Raw genomic sequence first — 23346 nt, forward strand, 5'->3', positions numbered from 1 at the left:
AGAGAGAGAGAGAGAGAGAGAGAGAGAGAGAGAGAGAGAGAGAGAGAAATAGAATAAGGTTTAAGGGGTGGGGCAGTGACGGAGTGGTGCTGGATTACAAAGCACTCTGAATGCCAAAGGATTTTATATTTGATCCTGGTGGTCATAGGGAGACATGAGAATTTATTGAGTAGGAGAGGTGCCATGGTTAGATTTGCACTTTAGGAAGATTTCTTTGACAGTTGAGATTGGACTAGAGTGGGGACTTGAGGAAGGCAGAGCAAGCAACAGTCCAAGTGTGAGGTGATGAGGACCTGTCCTAAGGAAGCGGCAGTGTGGAGAGAAGGGGATTTTTATATCTATTTCTATATCTATATGAGATAGTTGTTGCAAAGATGAAATTGACAACCTTACTAACTGATTGGAAATATAGGGGATATAGGGGCTAAAAGACAGTGAGGAGTTGAAAATGATACCTAGCTTGGGAGCCTAGGAGACTGGGAGGCTGGTGTTGCCTTCTACAGTCACAGGAAAGGTAGGAGCAGGGAGGCTTTAGGAGGAAAGATGAGTTCAGTTTTGGATATGTTGAATTTAAGATGTCTACTAGACTTCCAGTTCAAGATAATAAGCAACTCCAACAAACAGGCAGTTAGAGATGTTAGAGCAGAAGTCAGAAGAGAGATGTTAGGGTTAGATTAAGTAGATTTGAAAATAATTTTCAGCATAGAGATAGTAATTAAATCCATGGGAGCTGATGAGATCACGAAGTGAAGTAGTATAGAGGGGGAAGAGAAAAGGGTGAAGGACAGAGCTCTGTGGGATATAAAAGTTAATGGGCATGACCCAGACAAAGATTCAGCAAAGGAGACAACTTATTCATCTCCCAAGACTTATTCTTCTACCCTACTGGCTCAGCCATACACTAAGATGGTCACACCCTTGATCATGCCACCCATCACCCATAAATGCATCAGTTCCTTGTTCATGAACTCTGAAATGATCTTATCCCAATTCATTGGGTCTCCACCTCTCTGCTTTCCAATACCAAATCATGCATTTGTCTACTGTGACTGCCAATTTCCCATCCCTTCGGTTCTCTCCCAGGCCAACACCCCTGTACTAGCTCTACTCATTCCTTCCCCATCTTGACCCTTTCATCAATCAGTTAACTCCATACTGTCCTCTTATATTATTGATTTTGACCCTGTAGCCTCAGCCTTGTATCACTCCCACCATCTGCTATCTTTCCTCCTACACACATGCTGCTGAACCAAAGGTGGAGAAAATCATAAAACTGTGCTGACTGGGTTGACTACAAACGTATTTTATATAATCTTAACTGGACCCTCACTGCTTTTAGGCAATCCTTCTACACTTCCCTAAATAACTCATTATCCTATTCTTTATAATGGCTCTTCTGAACCTTTTTATCCCTTCTCAAACCTCCTATGCTTCCTTTCCTCCATCCTCTCAAGAGAACCCTGCCTCATATTTTAAAGAAAAAATTGAGACCATCTTTTTTTTTTTTTTTGGGAGGGGGGGGAAGACTGGGCATTTGGGGTTAGGTGACTTGCCCAAGGTCATACAGTTTGTAAGGGTTAAGTGTCTGAGGCTGGATTTGAACTCTGGTCCTCCTGACTTCAGGGCCAATGCTCTATTCACTTTGCCACCTAGCCACCCTGAGACCATCTGTTGAGAGCTCCCTCTCCTTATCTCAAACCACCCAGACACCTCCTGCCATTATCTTTCCCTATATCAGTCTCACATAATGAGGCTAATGGCCCTTCTCCTGGTCAAGTACTATGGGCTCATGTAATACCATTCCATCCTGTCTCTTCCAACAGATTTCCCCCCTCTGTCAACCCACTCTTTCACTTATTTTCAATCTCTCTCAGTCTGTTTCCCTGTAAACATGCCCATGTCTCCCTTATCCTCAAAAAATCCTCACTTGATCCTTCCATTCTTGCTACCATTCCAAATCTCTCCTGAACATTCAGCATGTCAGAAGTGGGACCTGAATCTAGGTCTTTCTTTTCTTTTTTTTTTTTTGGGGGGAGGTTTCCAATTGAGAAATTTATTTAAACCAAATAGGTGCCTCATTGTCTCTAATCTTAGAAGAAGGTGTTGGGAATCTAGGTCTTTCTGATGCTGAACAGCTCTCTACTTACTGTACCAACTATCACAGGACCTGATTAATTAGGTAATCACATAATATGGCTACTTTCAAGGCAGATCTCAGTAATTCAAGGCTTTTAAATATAAATTTGAGGCTGAAACACATTAAGTTTTCTGTTTTTTCTCTCTCATCTTGCATTCATTTTGTTTTCTGGTATGAACAATAAATAAATTAGGTTCACCCACAGGCCAGAACATTTCTCTGGTAGTTTGGATGAAGTCTTGCCCTTCTAATCGCTAACAAAAAAAGATTTTCCTTTTTTGTTAAATCATGCTATGTCCTTAGAGACATTAAGGAGTCAATTCATCTACCAAAAAATGTTACCACTTTCCTGTCATAAAGACGACTAAGTGCATCATAACTACTCCTAATAGTATGCCAAAAAGAAAGCCCCTTAGACTCTACTTGAACAAAGTTTCTGGGAAAGAGAACATTGGATGGGATGGTCTTACCGTGAGCGTGGCAAGTGACATGAATCCTATCAGGTTGTTCCACGTCTTATCAATGTCCTTCAGAAGCTGCTGGAGATTTTCACTGCACACTGCAGTGGCCTTGATCCCTAGCTCCACACGTTTGGTTACCCTGTATACCTCGACAACACCTGTCAACAGAAGACAGGAAAGGTTTGAAATGCCAGGTGAAGAGGTAAGTAGCATCACACCTGGGTAATATTTGTTGGAACAAAGAGAGTTAATAGAGTCAAAATCACAAGAGTCAAAAGCCTCACTGGTTCTTCCTTACAAAATCCCACAATTCAAGAATCTCCACAAAGGCACCATGCAAGCCTGGCTACTTCATGGACCCTTCTTAGCATCTTTTAGGGTTCATCTGTTGACATTCAGGGAGTTGTATTAACCTGACTGAAGGAGGAACACAAAATCTAGTTAGGGTGAAGAAACTCAAGCAACATAGTAAGAATCGAGAAACCACAATTTCTGATCTTACTCCCATTTTATCACTGGGATGCTTTTGTGTCCTCATTTTCTCCATCTGCAAATGTCACTCTAACATGAATTATATCTGGCTTGAGGTTTTTTTAATTGAAAATGCTTCACAGCACATATGAAACAGACAATGAAAATTTAAAGCACTATGTTCAATAAGCAAAACACAAAGTTACATACCTAATAAATATTCCATGCCCTGTGCTGACTGAATTACTTCTGTGCAAACAGATGAACTACTGATTCCATTTAGAGTGTCATTTGCCTTCTTAATGATCTAAAAGACATGACATGACAATGTCATTAGATTATCTCTAAGAAAAAAGTGATCAATGACACAATCAAAAGTGAATATTGCAAAATTATAAAGAAAAACCACAGCCCCAAGAAAGAGAAATGAGAAGACACCTTCCCTAACTCTTTTGCAGAGGTGAGAGGTTCATAAGTATGAAACACTGATTTTCAGTTTTTTTGATGTATAAATCAATTTAGCTGGTTATCTTATCATTTTCTTTAAAAATATTCTTTGAGAGGAGGGGGAATGGTTATAGTTGGAAATTTAAGTGATGTAAGAAAATGTATTAAAAAATGGTTAACCGTGGGGGTGGCCAGGTAGCACATCGAGTAAGAGCAGCGGCTCTAGTGTCGGGATGACCTGGGGATCAAATCTGGGCTCAGATACTTAGCACCACACCCAGAAGTAACTAGCCGTGTAACCTTGAGCAAGTTACTTAACCACGATTGCTTTAAAAAAAAAATGGTTAACAGTAACACAAAAATAAATTTGCTATTATTATCCAACCAAACTGAAGAGCCAGAAGTATAAGCCTGGTGGTCAATATATTTTTACATAATTTTCTACTGAAATACAGACTTGTGTAATTCATAACTTATAAGGAAGTTTATAAAGATTATAAGATTTAGAGCTGGAAGAACCAGCTGGAAGTTAGAGATCATCTAATCCATTTCCCTTATTTTACATGTGAAGAAACTAAGGTTCTCAGAGAGTTCAAAAGATTTTTCCAAGGTCACACAGGTAGGAGGCAGGATTTGAATTTATTCTCTAACTTCAAATGGAGTACTCTTTGTAGTATATCCCAATACCCCCTGAATTTTATTAAATAATGAAGAAATCATTTTGCTTCTCTTGTCCTCCTGACACTGTTCTCTCCACACTCTCAACTGCCTGTTTTGGAGTGGTAAGGTTTGTGTTTTTGTCAAAAAGTCTTCAACTCGGAGATTATTTTACTTTAGGAATAAAGTTAAAGACAGTTCATCATCTCAAACACAGTCACAGGTACTTAAAGGAATATTGGTTTGGTAAGTTAAACATACTTGTAAGAAAAGCCTCATTTAAACACCTGGCCATGTAACCTTGAGCAAGTTACTTAACCCCAATTGCTTAGGGGCATCCAGGTGGCTCAGCGAGTAAGAGCAGCGGCTCCAGTGTCGGGATGACCTGGATCAAATACGGGCTCAGCACCACACCCAGAAATAACTGGCCGTGTAACCTTGAGCGAGTTACTTAACCCCGATTACTTAAAAAAAAAAAAAAGCCTCATTTAGATGGGTGAATTTTCAGAGAATTTCATTTTGGGGTAGCTTAGATCTAACACCAATAATGTTACACTAGTCATTGGAATTAAGGTATTACTCCAGTTCTGTCTTCTGAATATCCTTACACAGTGCTATGGAGGGTAAAATGTGGCCATTGGAAAATAACTATGTACCTGCAGGCATCTTAAGTGAAAGCTATATACTCACATGCAGAGCACTTCCCAAACATCTCTGCCATTCATAAGCATATCTTTCATTCTCCTGTTAAAAAAGAGAAAGGACTATCTTAAAAGGGCAACAGGCAAGCCTAACACCCTGCTTTCTATTTCTGCTTAAGTAATTTTAATTATGGACATCAGAAGGTTTCCTTGTTTACTCATGATCATTACAGACCATATCTAGTGGACTGACTTCTGGAGACTTTTATTCTCTTACAAATAAAAGCAACATCAGAGCATCTAAATACATTTAAATGCTTTCTATGTGCAAAGTACTGTACTAGGTATTGAGGGAGATATTAGTTTGGCTAAGTCAAAGTACTTAATGTCAAGGCAGTAACAATCTAATAAAAGGGCAAGAAACATAGATTGTAGAACTTGAAATGCCAGGTAGAGAAGTTTGAACTTTATTGTGGACCCACAGCAAGGTTTGAGAAAAGGACTGACATAATATTTATGCATAAGAAAAATTATACTAGCAGCTGTGTGAAGTACTAGAAAAGGAGAGCAGAGATGGAAAGATCTCTAAGGAGGCTAGAACAACAGCTCAAATTAACCACAATAAAGGCCTCTACTAGGGCGGTTGCAATGATAATAGGGAGGGGACAGATATTTCACCTAGGATAGGAGGACCTAGCAACTGACTGGCTCAGGGAAGTGAAAAAGAGGAAGAATTCAAGTTAATTCCAGGAGGTTCCAAATGTGGTAGAGTGCAGGTGAATGTAAGGGCTAAGAAATAGTGACGGATGAAGGCACAAATTTAGAGGGAAAGTTGACAATTGTTTTTTTGGATATACTGAGTTTGACACATGGGGTGGATCATTAAGACAGAGATCATTTGTAGGAAGATAGAAATGGGGATTTAGAACTCAGAAGAAAGGTCAGGATTATGGATACAGAGTTGGGACTTTGTTAGCATAGAGTTGGATAGCTAAGACTCTTAAAGAATGAGACTGCTAAGGGAAAAAAAGAGTTGGTCAAGGTCCAACTGCTTGGGGAAATCCTTTAAGCAACATAAAGCAGTTCAAAGGATAAGAGGGGGCAGTGTGGTATAATGAAAAAAAAATGCTGAATCTGGAACCCCAGTAACATGTGCTTTGAGTTGAATCTTGTCTGTGTGACCTTGGGCAAGTCACTTAACATTTTGGCTTTAGTTTCCTCATTAGTAAAATAAAGGGCTTAGAATAGATAGAGGTTCCTTCTAGCTCTAGAACTATGAGCTTAGGAAAAGCAGAGCATTAAGATATTTCTGAAGCCAAGTGAAGAGGGAATACCCAATATTGGTTTTGGGTAGTCAATAGTATCAAAAGCAGCAATGACGGGGAATAAGGACTAAATAAGGGCTATAGAATTTGGTGATCAGATCGTCAGTGGTGATTTTTAAGAAAACAATTTCAGTAGATAGTTGAAATCCTATTGCAGGAGTAGATGCGAATGTGTGCAATAGCAAGTAAAGGTACTGGTTTTAAGGATCATGAGAAAACTTTAGTTTGTGAAGGTCTAGACCTTTGTGGGCAGATGTTGAAGATGCATGAAAGAGTGGGACCAGTGTTTGGATTAGAGTTGATGGGGGAGTGACAGCAGCAAGGAGTGCGATCAAGGGTACTGGTAGACAGATTAGACTTAATAGGCAGTAGCTTTTGCAAGTCTGTGATGGAAGGGCAGGGTAAAAAATGTTGAGGTTTGAGTGAGACAAATTAAGGCCACACTTGATGGCCTCAATGTTCTCAGCAAAGTAAGAGCTTCATTATCTGCTATAGCATCAAGAAGAAAGAAAAGAAGATCTGAAGCAGTCATTGGATGGACAGGAAGTCAGGAAGGGAGAATCTGTTTTGCTTGATGGAATATTTGTTGCAAACATTTGAATTCTTCTTTTGTCCTCAGTGGAGGTGGTGGGAAAGAAAATAAATGCCTAACTAAAAGAAAAAAAGGCAAGTACAATAGGTTTGTCAAACAGCAATAAAAGCTTGGCTGTAACTATACCACAAATCTACAGTGAGTGAAATTAGCTCCGTTTCACTATGTTCTCTGTTGATGTTCAAGAACAGAGAAATCAGAAGGTCATGATAAGGAGTAAAAGTAGGTTTCAGAATTAGAGTAGAAGTAGGAAAGGAAGCTATGGTCAGAAAGCAGAATTTTAAAGCTTCAGATCTTGGATGGGGCAAAACTCTAAGAGCTGGTTAGGTATTAGGTTTGCCATGTCTGTGTGGGGCTGAAGTAGGGAAGAAGTCACTAGAATTGAGAAGTCTGAGGAATTGTGCGGTCAAGTTGTAATGGTTGATCTACTAGTTTAAACCTGGAGATATTTAAAAATTTTTATAATGCAATGGAATGCCATTTCAACATTTTCATCCTGGTGTTCATATTCAGGATAATAACAATAATAGTTCACATTGATAAAGAGCATTAAGGTTTGCTTAATTTGATTTTAAATATTTCCTCAATTGATCCTCACAACAACCCTGTGAGATAGGGGCTCTTATAATCCTCATTTTACGGATAAGGAAACTAAAATTCAGAAAGGTTAAGTGATTAGTGCACAATATTTGGATCAGCTGCTTTGAAAATATGTGTTGAAAGAAAACTCTAGTCTGTCTACAGACATGATGATTCTTACTTATAATAAAGGCTGGGTGACTAATGCATGATTCTGTCTGGGATCATAGTGTTTAGAGCTAGAAGGAATTTTAGAGATCATCTAATACAACCTCAACTTACAGATCAAGGAAACTGAGATCCAGAAATGTTCCTCCCTGTGCACCAAGGTCACACAGATTGTTAAGTAGCAGAAATGGAATTTGAACACATGGCCTTGGATTCCAAATCCAGTCCTCCTGCCATGATACCATACCAATAAAAATACAAGCATCACATCATCTCTGTGCTTCAAATTTAAAATGATTGTAAAACTATTAACTATAGTGGCTAAGATGAAATAAGCACAGTTAACTCAAGAACTCAGGCAGGACCCCTCCCCCTCCTCATCTTCCAATAAATTTAACTACTGCCAGAAATGGTAATATTTAAGTATTCAGAAACAAAGGCACAACTCTCCATCCTAAGAATCCCAGGAATACAACACTGACTCCATTTACAGGAAGCTATTTTTGAGAAGGAGGTTCACAAATGGATTAAATTGTCATTACATCACTTTTACTGCAGGTGATGCTTCATCCAATGAAATCACAGTAATAAAGAAAATTTTCTCAAGTTCTTTAAGAAACACCTTTTTTTTTTTCATGTGAAATTGTCAAGTGCCACCTCATAAGAGCAAAGCCTCGACAGTCTTCATGTCTCTTGTGTCACGTAACCATGCTTACTTCTACCTCCCCAGTTAGGTCCTTGTATTTATCCCGGATAACAGGCAGAACAGGTTTTTCACTCAGAGTGTTGGCACGGTCCCTGAAAGGTTGCTCTGAAGCTGGAGATGGAGAGGAACGGCTTATTTCTTTATCACCAAGGCTCAAGCTTCTCTTGTGAGACCCTAAGAAGTATTGAAAGTACAATCAAAGGGTTTCTATTATTATTATTAGTCACCTTTCATGATTTTACACTCGATTGCAAACCCAGTCAGGGGAATCTTAGAAAAAAAAATTTTTTTTCTTTTAAAGTATTTACATCTTTCTGTATTCTGAAACACAAAATTGCCTTATGCCATTCATTCTGTCTTAGAAGCTACATATTAATGTTTTTTTTCTTTTTTGGAGGGGGGAAGGTAGGGCAATTGGGGTTAAGTGACTTGCCCAAGGTCACACGGCTAGTTTTGTGTTAAGTGTCTGGGATTGGATTTGAACCTAGGTCCTCCTGACTCCAGGGCCAGTACTCTATTCACTGCACCCTAGCTGCCCCTATATTGATGTTTTTCAATCTTCCTTCTCTGATCTCAGTTCTAGGGGCCATGGTTCCTTTTCCATTATCAGTAGGACATATGACTTCGATTGTTTTTTTTTTTTTTAAATCAGAAATACTGAATTTACTACTGATTCACTTCTCCCAATCTCCCAAAAGCATGTTTGCAAGATGGGGGTAAGATGTATGGTCCACAATGAGAATCAAAACCTGACACCTTGTTTTCTTTAGCAGTGCTCTAACCAAGTGAATTAACTAGCTGCATATTATTATTTAGGTTTCTTTAACCCACTGAATATCTTGTCTCACTGTATTTCTCCTACTGGCTTCAGTTCAGTCCTAAAGAAACTCGTTTAACCTTTTCCTGTAGACACTAAGTTCATGGCTAGACAATGGTTTTTTCATTTAGTTAACTCTGATCAACACAATGACCAACCACAATTCCAAAGGACTCATGGTGAAACATGCTATCCACCTCCAGACAGAGAGCTGATGAACCCAGAGTAGAGACTGAAGCATACTGTCTTCTATTAATTTTCTTTTCTTTTTTTTTTTGACATGCTTAATGTGGAAACTTGTAATGGGTTTTGTTTTTCTTGTCTTCTCGGTGGGGAAGAAAGGAGGGAGAGAATTTGGAACTGGAAATAAATTGAATTAAAAAAAGAAAATGTTTCTTTCATTGGTAATAAGAAACAAAATATTTATAATTAAAACCATAACAGCAAAATCTGCCCTTAATTTGCTCACCTTGAACAGAGAGGTCAAAAGTAGCCAACTCATTTTTGATCATTTCTTCACTAGATTTCATCTTGCTTTGTGTATTAGCCACCAGAAAGTCAAATTTGCTGATTTTGGGCTTTTCACTTTGAAACTCTCCAAAATCATCAGGGCATTCTTTTGGAGTTTCCTGAGACATGCCACTGGCAACTGACACTGAAAACAAAGTTTCTTGGCTCTGTTCAGTTGCAGGTAAGTCCTGTGTTTTTATGAAATCCCCACTCTCAATGTCTCTTTGTTCAATGGGCTGGGAAATACTATTTTTAAAGTTTTCAAAAGCTGAAAATGTAGTCTCTGGAAGTGTATCATCACTTGGAAAGGTCGTCACTTTGGAAACTGTTGTCATGGTAATGTTTTCTGAACTGCCAAATGAAGTCTCTTTTTTCTGAAGAATTGAAGTAGCTGAGGAGGAACCACTTCCTGCTGAGAGGACAAATGGAGAGAGCATTCTGCCAGGAGAAGCATCATCCCTGTCTGACCAGTCACAGCTTGCAAGGGTACTTACTGCAGAACTGCTACCATAAGTCCCCAAAGTAGCATACTTTACATCACCGAGGATATCTGAAAGGAAAATAAGACCCCACAATTAAAGAAGTGCTTATTATCTAAGTAGAATACCCTAAACTATGCACAAGTGAAATGTATGGAGCATCAGGTTTGGAATTTTATGTTATGCTAGAATAAACTGAACTTAGGGTTTATACATACACCTCAGGTCAAAGTGGATTGAGGTTTACATTCAACTATATAAAACCATTTTCTTTGGGTATGAAAAAGAAAAAACCATTACACATAGAAGGACTATTAATTATGTATTGTTTATGATAAAAGTTTTAGGTCTTTTGTAACTAGTGTATGCATAGCTATGTATATAAAATAAATCACATTAATAACACAGTACTCAGGTGAAAAAGAAAAAAAAACAAACCAAACCTGTCACTTTAACTATTTACCTTTGTCCTGACTTTGCCCAGAAAATGCTCCTCAGAGAACACAAGTATAAGAGAAAGAAGAAAAGCATATGTGTATGTACAGGCTAATTAAAGAGAAAAACAAAAAGATTTTTAACATTAAAATTAAGGTAAAAATGTCAATAGGGTCCCTAGCTTTTAATTTAGTAAAGGACTTTGTTTCAGACTAAATAAAAAATATTTTAAGTGGGGCTTCAATTAGGCAGTTACTTACCCAGTCATTATTTGGGCCACTGTGTGCTTCCCACTGTTGTGACGGGGTGTGAGGAAGGAAACAATCCGATCATCTATTTTAGCCCATAACACTGTTATTAATGACCAAAGGTCTGGTTCTTATCAAGCTGCCTGCTTCTCATTCAACTTTTTCTTCCTCTTCTTCTTCTTCCTCCTCTCTTTTCTTTCTTTGTTTTTTAAGTGAAAACCCCAAGCCAGAAAACATATTATAAAGCATCTAAAATCCAAGTATGTGCTTGGTATGTTTTTGCTGGCATTAACAAGTGAGAGCTTAGACAGGGCCTACTAAAAACATGAAGTGGCTGTCTGTAAAAGAAGTGAAGCTAAAATGTTGCTTAGTGTCTTAAATGAAATGTCTTCCAAGTTAAAAAAAGAAACAACAAACTACTACTTGTGGGAGAAGGAAAGGCAGAAGGGTTTCTTAACTGGTTTTCAAACAGTAACCATGAAGTTAGATATGGCTGGTTTGGAGCAGTTTGTACTATCAGTATGCCTTTTCCTATGGCCTCAATGGGTGGGTGTATGGGCTTAGACTGTTTAAGATGTGTCTCTTTTCACATAATTACCAGATAGGTGAGGCAGACAAGTAATTTGTCTGATTTTTGACCCATATTTATTAGCCACAATTGCCCACCATCCCACTATGCCAGACTAGCGTACCAGATTGTTATTTTTTTGTAACCAGAAACATTGGGTTAAAGGACTTGACATTTCCACAGCTCTCTGCACAGAATGTCCCAAACTCTCACAATTCAGTTAGGTAAAGGGAATTAAGATAAAATTAAAAAAAAACAAACAAACCCAACAACCTTCATGCTTGAAAAGGAACACTTTCTAGGAAATTAGGTGTCTTTTACAGGATGATAGGATTTTAAATGTTACCCTTTCAATTATGGCTCATTAAAAAAAATCAAGCTGAAAATATAGTGAATTCAAATGTACAGAAGATAGCACCTGAGCATAAATGCTCTTATCTCTCTTCCTTAAAGATAATATAACATGTACACAGTCTCAAATAAAGTGAAATTTAAATAGAAGGCAGTTTCAATTAAATGTAATCAGTGCCTTCAAGTGATGGATTGAGGAGAATGTTTTACAATGGGGATATTTTTCTTACTGGAATATAGCTGAATGATGGTTCATGAAGCTATGTTAAGAATTGGTTTCTATCATCCCATCTACTAAAAAAATTGTAAATTTCCTCAATGTTGGAAATCAACTTGATGAAAAATTAGCTCCAGTTAAAAATTGCAAACCAGTTTCCATGGAAATAAAAAGCTCCCTTGTGCAATTATGGCAATAAAAAAAAAGCCCCATGGATGATTGCATATAATTATAAAAAAGCATTTTTAATTAAGTAATTAAGCTGGCAAGATTTAAATTATTTGTATAACTGCACACCCAAATCTTCAACAAATTCCAGTTCATATTGGAAAATCAGACCAGCAAAAGCTTATGTTTTGGAATAAATCACAGAAATATCCCAAATAAGATACATGCCAAGTGTTAGAAAATCTTTTAAGAATTTTAAAATAACAAGCAGTTAACCAACTTAAAAATCAAAAGTTGATTTTAAAAATCAAAGTTGATTTTCAAGCATCTAACTTTTACTTTTTCGACACTAGTTTGCAAATGTCAAGTACGGGGAAAATATCACCAGCTAAAATTGTTATTTTATATGCTGGTTTGCTTTAAAAAAGTGAAAAAAAAGTTCATTGACATCGTCAGGAATGTCACTTGCAATTGCTAAAATCCCAGCATTGTAAGGAATACAAAATCTCTGTGACATCTGTGCATTTTCCTTCAAGGTAAACTTTACAAGCACTTCATTCTTCCCTTCTCTTCACCTTATAAATACACAATATATGTCTGAGAGTACAATATTCTCCATAATACTGCACAGATTGCCACCTAAGACTTTCTATAAGAGATACAGTATAAACGATAGGAAAATTGTCTGGCAAACTAAGGTTACACCTACTATTTTATGCCATGTAATCATCGAAGCTTCTATAGCTCAGTTTTCAATTTGACAGGTACACCCAACAAATTGCAATAGAAAAAGGAAAGAAAAGCAAGAAGAGTCTGAAACACAATAAAAAGAACCAGGAACAATTACTACATTTCAAATTTTGGAATATTCTTGGATTGTACTAAATTGGGCCATTACTTGAGCTGAAGAAGAATGCACTCATAATTGTGTGTTTTAAATGCATGTATTTATGTTTGCTACCAGGCATGTCCTACAACATAAACTTCTTCAGTGTGCCCGGGGACAGAACAAAGTAAAGAACTATACAATCTTTTTTCACCATGGATCACAAATCACATATGGATTTCTTGCTCATGCTATAGCAGTAACAGAGATTCCCACTATAACCTGTATTTACATTCCCTTGAACAAGTATGTTAGTTGAAACATTTGTTCTTTTCACTGCATGCACAAAAAATTCAATACTTTCAAAAGCCAATTTCAAGATGAGACTTCCAAAACAACAACAGTGTATTTTAAAAATTAATTTTGAATTTTGGATCAATGTTGGCAAGTGGCACACTCTAAACAAAAAGATGTGAGTTCATACTATTATCACATTTACTATAGGGAGCATGGGGCTTGGAAGTCATTTCCATTTAAAGGTTTTCTAAAACCCCAGGCACATGTCCAGATAATCAAGACAAGTGTTCTAGAATGGGGACAGAGAATAAATTCTATTATCCCAGGGATAGTCTCATGGAGTAACAAAAATGTTTACTGGATCAGGGAAGAAGGATCCTTTGAATCTCAATAATAATCTGAACACAACCTACTGTGCAATGTTAATTTTCAGTTTCTTTCCTCCCCCAGTTTCATACTACCATCTCAGAATAGCCAAAAGTCTGGTGTTCTCTACTAATTATAAATCTAGTCTGACATCAGTCTATGAGAAGTCACAAACTTGTTGGGATTAGTGCTGTTGAAGAAAACAAGAAAGACAGATCATAGCAGATTTCTGACAGGCTATAAATAGTGACACATAACTGCTTTCCAGTATTACTTATATACATGAAATCTACCATTTTTCATTTGAACTGACTTACATAAATTTAATTACCCATAACTAATTTTATATCCACACAATCCGTAAAGCAAGTCACAATTTCTGTATCCCTGAATTAAGTTAATGTTAGTTAATTAAGTTAGTGTTAAATGGCTACCATTCATGTCACCAGCTCAGGAGAATGAAGAAGACCAGTAGCTAGGTGGTCATCATTAGGCAACTGATCAGAACTCTCAACACCGTCCCAACCATCTCCATGTTGACTAGGGTGGCAACGCAACAGAGACACAAACTGTCCTAGAGGGCAACATGAAGTCCTTCCAACTAAAGACAGAGCAATTCCACATGGTCCAAGGTTGACTTCTTTCAGTAACACATTTTCTACTCTTAAAAGTTTTATTGCATTTCTATAAAGCATTCACAGAAGAACTATTTAATGTATTCAACTGAGAAAAATAAAGATTCCAAGTCATCCTTTAGAAAACACAAAATAATTTGATCTTTTAAACATGCTGAGAATTCAGCATTCTTCCTTGTGATTCTCTTTCACTTCAGGTGTCTTTTAGGCCTTGCTAATTATTAGAAATCTGCAGGATTTTTAAGATGAACTTATCAATTTGGGATAGTGGACATTTCTTTACCAAGAAACAACTTATAAATTAGATACTATGGATGGCTTATGGGTCACTGTGCTATATATATGCAAGAGAGTTTTCCATAATAGTGCTTCTGCTTTCTCTCCTTTAGATGTGGTTACAACAAATAATCTGAATTCTTTCCCATCCCAGAAATTCATTTTCAATACCATAGTAGACTCCCTCCTCTAGCTATTTTGCTATAACTTCATGCCTTAGTTAAATTTCCTTTATTTTTCAATCAAGGATGGAGTCTTCTAATTTAAAATTTAGCCTAGAATTTTTACCACCCTCCACAAGGTTTTTGTGATTTTTACTTAAGAAACAATACCTAGGGGTGGCCAGGTGGCTCAGTGAGTAAAGTGCCGGCCTGGGAGTCAGGAGGACCCGAGTTTAGTTCCGGTCTCAGATACTTAACACCCACACACACACACACACACACACAAAAACTAGCTGTGTAACCTTGGGCAAGTTACTTAACCCCAATTGCCCTCCATAAGGCAAAAAAAAAAACAACCTATAGGTTTGTCCTCTATTCTGCTCTAAAAAGGGAAAAAACAGCATATACATTTTGACTAACATAGGATCCTAAAGTTGTATTGGTAGTTCTGGAAATTGGTTTTAAAATAAAAATGCTTTAAAATATGGATTTTTGTCTGACACATCCAAAGTAATTTTTGGAAGTGAGGAAGTTCATGTTCCATAGATTATTAGTAATAAATGAAAACTTGATCAGACCTCAAACTAAATTCTGATGCTTGAAAAAGAGAAAAGTGCTCTTAAATAACAGAGGACACAGGAGCTAATTCTGAATCCAGCACACATTTTTAGGCCTGAAGTCCTCCAGGGATTAGCGATAAACAATTTTCACTGGAGGATCATCAATTTAAACTGAGAGCAGGTTTATGGTGACCAAAAGTCATGTCAAAACCATTTGATGAGCTATTTTGAGATAAATTTGTAGAAATCTAATTTTTAATGGCTCTCTGTTAATTCTTTTCTCTACCCCTCAACATGAAAATCACCATACCTTGTATGGATAGGCTTTTACAATATTTATTAAATAATGAAACCCACTTTACATGATCCCTCCCTCCAGAAAAAGTCATGGTAAGTTACTTAAAAAAGGTAGGGAGTTTCTTGAATATTTAAAAGGAAAATTACAAGTCCAATATCTACAAAAAGCATGTGAAAGGACTTGTATCAATTGGAATAAAAAAAAATCTAAAATGTCCTCTTCCCAAACAGTTACTGTACTTCTGTAGGAAACAGGAATTGGGACAATCCAAAACAAAGAACAAGCAGCTCTGGGGATACTACTGACTGAACTTAAGTGTGGCTCAAGTTTTATCTCTCTGTATTATCCTTCCCAGGTACAAATTACACACACCCCCACACTTTCAAAATATGCCAAGGTATTATTTATTAACACAGGACTTACAGATCACAAAAAAGATAAGTGATACAGAAGAGCTCAAAAGGGAGTCATCAGAATAAGCATGCAGGTCAGTATTTGCAGAAGAATATACTAACGCAAGTTTGAGAAGGCACATTCACACAGAAAATGTTTAAATTGAAAAAAGACATCAGAAAAGCAGCAAAAAACCAGGTATTGATTAAAATACAAAGATTTTTAATGTCAAAGAAGAGCTACTACACAGGTAGGCAGAGGCAGCTGGTTTGCTAACCCTTTAATAATGTAACAAATAAGGGTGAGCTCCTGCTGCATAGAATAAGATGGTCTTAACTCGACTAATTAATCAAAATGTTTAAATGAAGAGGTTAAATTTAGAGGGGAAAAATATCAAAGCACTCTAGTCAAAAGTATATGCAGTAAGTACTCAAAGTGTTAACCTGAATATATGCAAGAAATCAGGCAAAGTTATTAGTATTATCTATCTTCCATACAAAGAATTATAGCAAAGTATAAAGAGACAGTATCCTTTTACAGAGTTAACTTAGGTCAATAAACAGGATTAAGGTCCTTGGAAATTGAACTTTATTCCCTCTTCACCACACCAGCTCTAGTGAAGTCCACTACTTATTTCCCTACTAAGGGATTTATGCAACCTACAAACTCAGAGGGTAGGATACTATGATGTTCACTGGTAAGGCCAAATCAGCTTTCAAAATTCACTGCCACTGATTTCCTTTAACACTTTCAAGCAGCAATTTTGTGTAACTATTGTGAAGCACAGTGGTTAGACAACAACCCTTGCTAACCACTCTAAAGGGATACTGCTCCTTTCTGACATGAAATTTACAGATCAAAGGGAGGAGGAAACAATATGCTTTTAAGAATATATGCAGACTGAAGAGACTTGGCTTGAACATTAAAGGTTCAAAGCTGGAAATGTTCCAAACATACATAAAAGAACACAAGCACAGGAAGTTATTTTAACAAATAAATCAGAGCAAGCTCAGTCAGAAGACTGAAACAGAAAAGGGCTGGAGTAAAACTCTCCTTATGAAAACATTTAGCTTGGCATCGTGAAAGAATACAGACTTACTTTCAGAAAAATAGCTTCTAATTAATAACTTCAGTGTCCAAAAGACTAGTACCCAGGTTACAAGCTATTATTTTTAGATATAAATGAAGACAATTTTCACAAAACCGAGCAGTCTGCAATTAACTGCCATGGCCCCAAAGCAGCTAGCTTGTACAAAAAAAGAAGCAAAATCACTGTATAGAACAAAAGAGAAAAAAAAAGATAGAAAAATATTTGAGAAAAAGCACATAAAAAATAAGTAAACATTCAAGAGCATGAGGTGCTATTTGGATAGCCTGCTGTGTTTAGAACACTCTGCCAAGCAGCCACATGAAATACGAATGTCTTGGCTAGTTGCTGTTGCTCCTGGTTTCAGTACCCTTGTCAGGAACATGCCCATGTCCTGTACACACTCAGGGAGCCAAGAAAAAGATCCAGGTTTGTTTCTGACATAAAAATACTGTATGATGCAAAACTACAGAACTATATAATTTTTAGTCCAGATCTGTAAACTTGGAAGAAATTTCTCTTATGGAAATAATTGATCCTTACAGTAATAATTCTTACAGTTAACAGTGTGTCCCCCTCCCATTCAAAAAACGTTCAAATGCATAATGCTTTCTTTATAATAATACAGTAATACTGAGATATTTCTCATTATTAAAGGCCACAAAATAGGTTTAACTGTCTCTCTGTGTACATATCAAAAGAAAAAAAAACTAGGACACTTGGGAAATTAGTTTTTATGCTATGAAGTAAGACTGGAGATACCCTTCTTTCATAGACTGCTCTATCATCTAACTTCATAGAGAGTTTAAAGAGGGCCACTTAAGATACATTCAGCTAACTTTGATTTTCCCCAAACAGCTAGCTAGTGCTCATCTATCCTAGCATTGATAGATTTGTAATAATGAAATTAGACTATTAATGTTAACACTGAAAACTGTGATTTCAATGACACTAACAACGCATAACCTCCTTCTTTGCCAGTACCTGGAATATAGGACATCAGTATAGTCTTTTTTTCTCTTCCTTTTTTTTGAAAGGGCATATTACAATGCTGGGTCATTTAGTCAGAAGCTTTTATTCTTGGCATAGCTTCTGTCAACCTAATTAGAATACTAAGTTGATCACTTCTGGCAGCCATAAAATTTACCCACAATACAAGAGAAAGCAAGAGAGGTATAATGACCTTATAGGCAGAACTGGAGGAGCACTGCTAATACTGAAAATGTTTGTTCAAATCCCTGCAATGCTGGGTTTCTCTAACTGTTAAGTGTTAATGTGCCTTAGCGACACCAAGTTGGCATAAGATCTCAAAAACAAAAGTATTTTAACTATCCAATCTCAGCAAGTGGTCAAAAAATCAACAATTACAGTATTTTAGAGGGATACTGGCAACTAAGGGGTTTGCTAAGAAGGAACCTTTCACAATGGTAAAGGATCAGAGCATTAATACTGTAAATAAGCAACACAGAATTATCCTTGAAATCTATGACTATCACCAGAGCAATCGCACCAATTCCTCACCTGCTGCTGGCGGATGCTGTCCACTAACTGTGGGCAAATCCAAAGAGCTATCAGACATGACATGCTTAAGATCTCCTCCTACATCAGTCAGTTTCATGTCAAACTGGACAGACAGCGCATCTTCAGAGTCCTCCTTGCCAACACTGCTACCACCAATGGAAGGCAGGTCCAAAGATTTCACTGAAGCAGAGTCTTCTTTGGCATGCCTGAAAGCTACCACCTTTTCCACCAGAGATTTGTCTGAATTACCACATAGAGATGAAAATTTGTTTGAATGGAAGTCAGCAAAGTCGTCATCACTTTTCCCTGGAGGAGTACTATCTTTCAACTCCTCAACACCCATTCCAGAGCCCTCCAGAGAAAGCTGTTTGAAGACATCATATTTGGTTGGAGCGGCAGTTGAAGAGTTTTGCCCATTTCTCATTGTGCTGCCAATGCTGCCAGGCAGAGGAACAGTACTAGCTTCTTCTTTAAGAATATCGTATTTGTCGTCTGCCTTTTGCTCAGACAAGCTGGAGCTATTATTGAAAGCCATAAAATCTGCAAAGTCATCCTGTCCCCCAACAGATGCTGAACTAGAATATCCCCCAAAAAGGCTGAATTCTCCAAAGTCATCAGTTAAGCTAGAATTTTTAGTTGGTGCTGACGTTGTAGTGGTCACAGCAGCAGTTGTTGGGAGTGGCCGCATGGACAATGATTTTGATGAGCTAAATGCATCTGGAAAAGAAAGTGGTTTCTCACCAGGGGCACCAACAGAGGAAAACATATCTAGATCTGCCAAGTTCAAATGATTTTTAGCTTGTGTCTGTTGTTTCTGTTGTACAGTTAAAGAGGGGAAGGGTATTGGAAACATTTTGTCTTTTGTTGATGGTTCTAGTGGTGATATGCTGTCGGCTGTTTTAAAATCTGTGAAACCATCATCTGTTCCTGGAGATCTGAATTCTGTAAGGTTATCTCCTGGAATGAAAAAGGTAACAAGGATGTTCAACTTAAAACCACATAATGCACACTAAATCCAATTTTCTGTAAAGCATCAAATATATTTATTAACTTCTTTTCCACTGTGGCATTGAAAACACATATTTAACTACCATCTGATCTTTTTGTATTCACCCTTCTCTATATCCCCAATTTGGAAACCACAGATTATTCCCATTTTGAAACCTGAAATCCATGGATAGGGAAATAAATAAAAACCCTGCTGAAGCTTTATGGTCCATTTCATTCCTCAAATGCCTTTTAATTAGTTATTTCCTCAAATGGTTTCATGTCCAATATTGGCAATTACAGACATTCCATTGTCAGGGTCAGGGATTCACTACTTTTTATCCCTGTAGATGGCCAATTAAGCATGCAATGAAGCAATACTGGAGAACTACATATTGGAATGGTGGTGCACCCAGAATAAATCCTTAAATATTAAGCAATAAGGGAGGCCCATAGGAACTAATGATATTGGTGAAATAATGAGACAGTCTGTGTTAATATCCAAGGAATACAACATTTTGCTTAATTGTGCATTTTAAATTCTGGTCTAGATATAAACTAATATTCCTGAATTACATGGGCACTAATTTAAAAGAAAACCTTACTGGAAAGAGAAAAATAAGTGTACCAGATGTACCCTTTCTAAAAATGTCATCTAATGCCACAGAGTTCCTGAGTTTCTAGGGCAGGGCATAGCACATCATAGGTACTTAAATGTTTGCTGATTTATTCATCTTTGCCCCAAACTTACCAAAAAAAGGTTCAGAACTCTGAAAAAAGGTACTCAATCAGAAAATATAGGTCTTGCTTCCTTAGGTTTCTAGTTTCCCTTGAGCTAGGTCCAGTTAGACATTATTCTCACTTAAACACAATGGAATTCTGGCAATCAAAGTCACTTCATATTTTAATCTTAGAAGAGACATGGTTAAAATTTTGGTTTTGTGTCCAAATAGCCTAAGGAAAAGGCTGATAACCAAAATTTTGTTGGCAGATGAAAATACTATACAGGAACATTCTTTAAAGAATTAAACCAGGCTTATTTGAAAATATAAGCCAATACCTGGGCCTAAGATTGACAGAGTTCCTATGGTAGCAATATTATCACTTATATCCATAGTATTTAAGATGTGTTTAGTTTTAATTTTCCAAATTTCTAAAAGTCTTTCATAAAGCAAAGATTAGGCAAGCACAGAACTTGGTACATAGTATTTAATACTCTATTTATACCCCCACAAATAAACTAGTAATATCACAAAAACAGACAAAACTAAAATCACATCAAATATTACTATTAAATATGGTTAAGCTACTTTTCTAGTTTTATGGCACATTACTTCCTTTTATTCACTCTACAATCTAGTCAAACTGGACCTATCATTGTCGCTTACAATTGGCACTCTAATTCCAGGTTTGGAGACTTTTGTGTTGGCTGGGATATATTCCTTCCTCACAACTGCCTCTTAGAATCCCTAGTTTTCTTCAAGTCTTGGCTCAAGCACCTCCTTCTATACAAAACTTTTCATAATTCTACTCTCTCCTCATCACCCAGTGCCCTCTCCTTAAAATTACTTTGTCTATTTTGTAAATACCTATATATGTATGCACACAGATATCTCTTGGGGGCAGGGATTTCTGACTATTGTTTTCTACTACAGCACAGTGCCTGGCACACAGCTAAGTATTGAATAAATGCTTATTGTATAAAATTCATGTCTGGATAATTTCAAACTGTTCGCTTTAATGCTCCCATAAAGAAAATCATTTTTCCTATCTTAAGGAAAATAGCAGCATATGAAGCATCTTATAAAGGTGTCTTTTAAAAAAAGCCTGCAAAACAAAGCAGGTATCAACAGAACCTTAACTCTAAATCACAAAGGATGGTCTTTAATACCTGAAATTACAATTAAATAATAATGGATTTAATAATGTTTATTAATTTAATATCAATTTTGATTATGTGCATTTAAAAAAGTTTTTGCACAAAAAAATTCAATAGAGCCAAGATTAAAAGAGAATCACCTGGGAAAAATCTTTGCAACAAGTTTCTCTGCTAAAGGCCTCATTGCTAAGATATGTAAGGAACTGATTCAAATTTATAAGACTAAGTGTCATTCCCCAATTAATAAATGGTCAAAAGGTATTAATATGCAATTCTCAAGGGAAGAAATGTAGGCTATCTATATATAGTCATATAAAAGATGCTCCAAATCACTACTAAAGAAAATGTAAAGCTATTGTGAGATTCTACCTCATACCCATCAGATTGGTAAAGGTGACAAAAAAGGAAAACAACAATTTCTGAAGGGAAATATAGAAAAACAGGCACATTGATGCACTATTGGTGGTCCTGGGAATTGGTACACCATTTTGGAAAGCAATTTATAGAATTCTATACAAAAAGGTTACTAAATGAAACTTTTGACTCAGATGAACCACTGCTAAACCTATACCCAAAATGATCAAAGAAATAAGAAAAGGTCCTTTATATACAAAAATATTTTTAGTTGCTCTTCTTCTATTGGTAAAACGCTGGAAACTACTGAGATACCTGCCCATCAATTGAAGAACAGCTGAGTAAGTTGTGGCTTGTGAATGTGATGGGAATACTTCTGTGGTGTAAAAAATGAGGCTACATAAGACATGAAGAGATTTATATGCATTGATAGAGAATTAAGAAGAATAAGAACAATTTATATTATAATAATTTCATTATAAAAATTAACAACCTTGAAAACTTTTATAAATGATAAAGAATAAAAAGAGCATAACCAAGAGAACAATTTCAACAATAATGACATTAAAGACAACTGTGAAAGCTGAAAGTACTATAAAAGTACTATATGACACTTACCATCTGTCATTTCAAAGGACTGATGATGAAACATACTATCTATTTCCTGACAGAGGTAACAGATTCAGGGTGCACAATGAGACATATATTTTTGTATACAGTCAATGAGGGAATCTGTTTTGCTTGACTATGCACATTTGTTATAAGGAATTATTTTTTTTGTATGGCTTAGAAATGAGAGCTAGAGACAACAATTTTCTGTTAACTTAAAAAGATAATTAAAAAAGAAAAGTGGGAGGGTGTTAACAGTTGTGGAAATGTTGCACGCAACTTTTAGATGAGGTTACTGTATTGTGAGTTTTGCTTAATTATTTTACTTTGTTATGAGATCTTTCAAAGAACTAAGGTAATCTGTACATGCTTTACAATGTAAAAATGAAGCACATCAATAAAGCTTAAAAAATATGATGAATACAAAAAAGCATGGATTTACATGATTTGATGAAGTTATTTAAGCAGAGCCAAGAAAACAATATATGATAGCTACAACAATGTAAATGGGAAAAACCACAAAACAATCAAAAAAGAATGATGCAAAGTCACAATGTTTTCCCAATCCTACTTTGTAGAGGTAGGAGGTCCATGGGTATGGAACATGGCATATATTTTCTGACTTTTTCTTATTATTGATCAATTTTGCTCTTTTTTCTCTAAAAAACAATTTCCTATATGAGATGGCTCTCAGTGAAGAGAGATGGGGAGACTGAAATTATGGTGATGTAAAAAACCAAAAGCTATAAATACAAATTTATTTTAAAAATTATAATTCAGGGAAGCATGGAAAATAGAGGAAAGAGAACTTCTCTATTAAACTAGAATACATAACCAGTTCACCAGCATAACGTCTGAGCAAGGCCTTTTTCATTTAATACCTTAATTTTTGTACACTTATGAAATTGCGTTCAGATTTCCTTGAGGCTATGTTTTTAAGATATAGTACTAACAAGAACGAAGTCAACTTCACAAATGGACAGAAACGTTAAATGTTCTTAAAATAACTCAAGATTTCATGTAATTCTATCCATAGTTATATCAGAAAACATTACTTCATACGAATGAAATAAAAATTTACATTTAAAATTTGATATGCTACTTTAAAATAATCTGTGAA

General features: G+C 36.4%; 1 protein-coding gene across 8 annotated transcripts in view; it reads right to left on the bottom strand.

Annotated features, from left to right (window-relative positions):
- Positions 1-23346, bottom strand: part of SYNRG (synergin gamma) — a 101019-nt gene that overhangs the window by 15120 nt on the left and 62553 nt on the right. For all 8 annotated transcript variants that reach the window (XM_069078125.1, XM_069078124.1, XM_069078126.1 and 5 more), the window contains 6 exons: positions 18398-19354; positions 9471-10061; positions 8195-8358; positions 4864-4917; positions 3280-3376; positions 2608-2756 (listed from right to left, as the gene is read on the bottom strand). In XM_069078125.1, the coding sequence (XP_068934226.1) occupies positions 2608-2756; positions 3280-3376; positions 4864-4917; positions 8195-8358; positions 9471-10061; positions 18398-19354 (2012 nt within the window). The remainder of the gene's footprint in view (positions 1-2607; positions 2757-3279; positions 3377-4863; positions 4918-8194; positions 8359-9470; positions 10062-18397; positions 19355-23346) is intronic.

Source organism: Petaurus breviceps, unplaced genomic scaffold, assembly GCF_028583685.1.
Source record: "Petaurus breviceps papuanus isolate PSGF00001 unplaced genomic scaffold, PetGlider_PUasm1.0 91023, whole genome shotgun sequence".
In the NCBI taxonomy this organism is placed as follows: domain Eukaryota; kingdom Metazoa; phylum Chordata; class Mammalia; order Diprotodontia; family Petauridae; genus Petaurus; species Petaurus breviceps.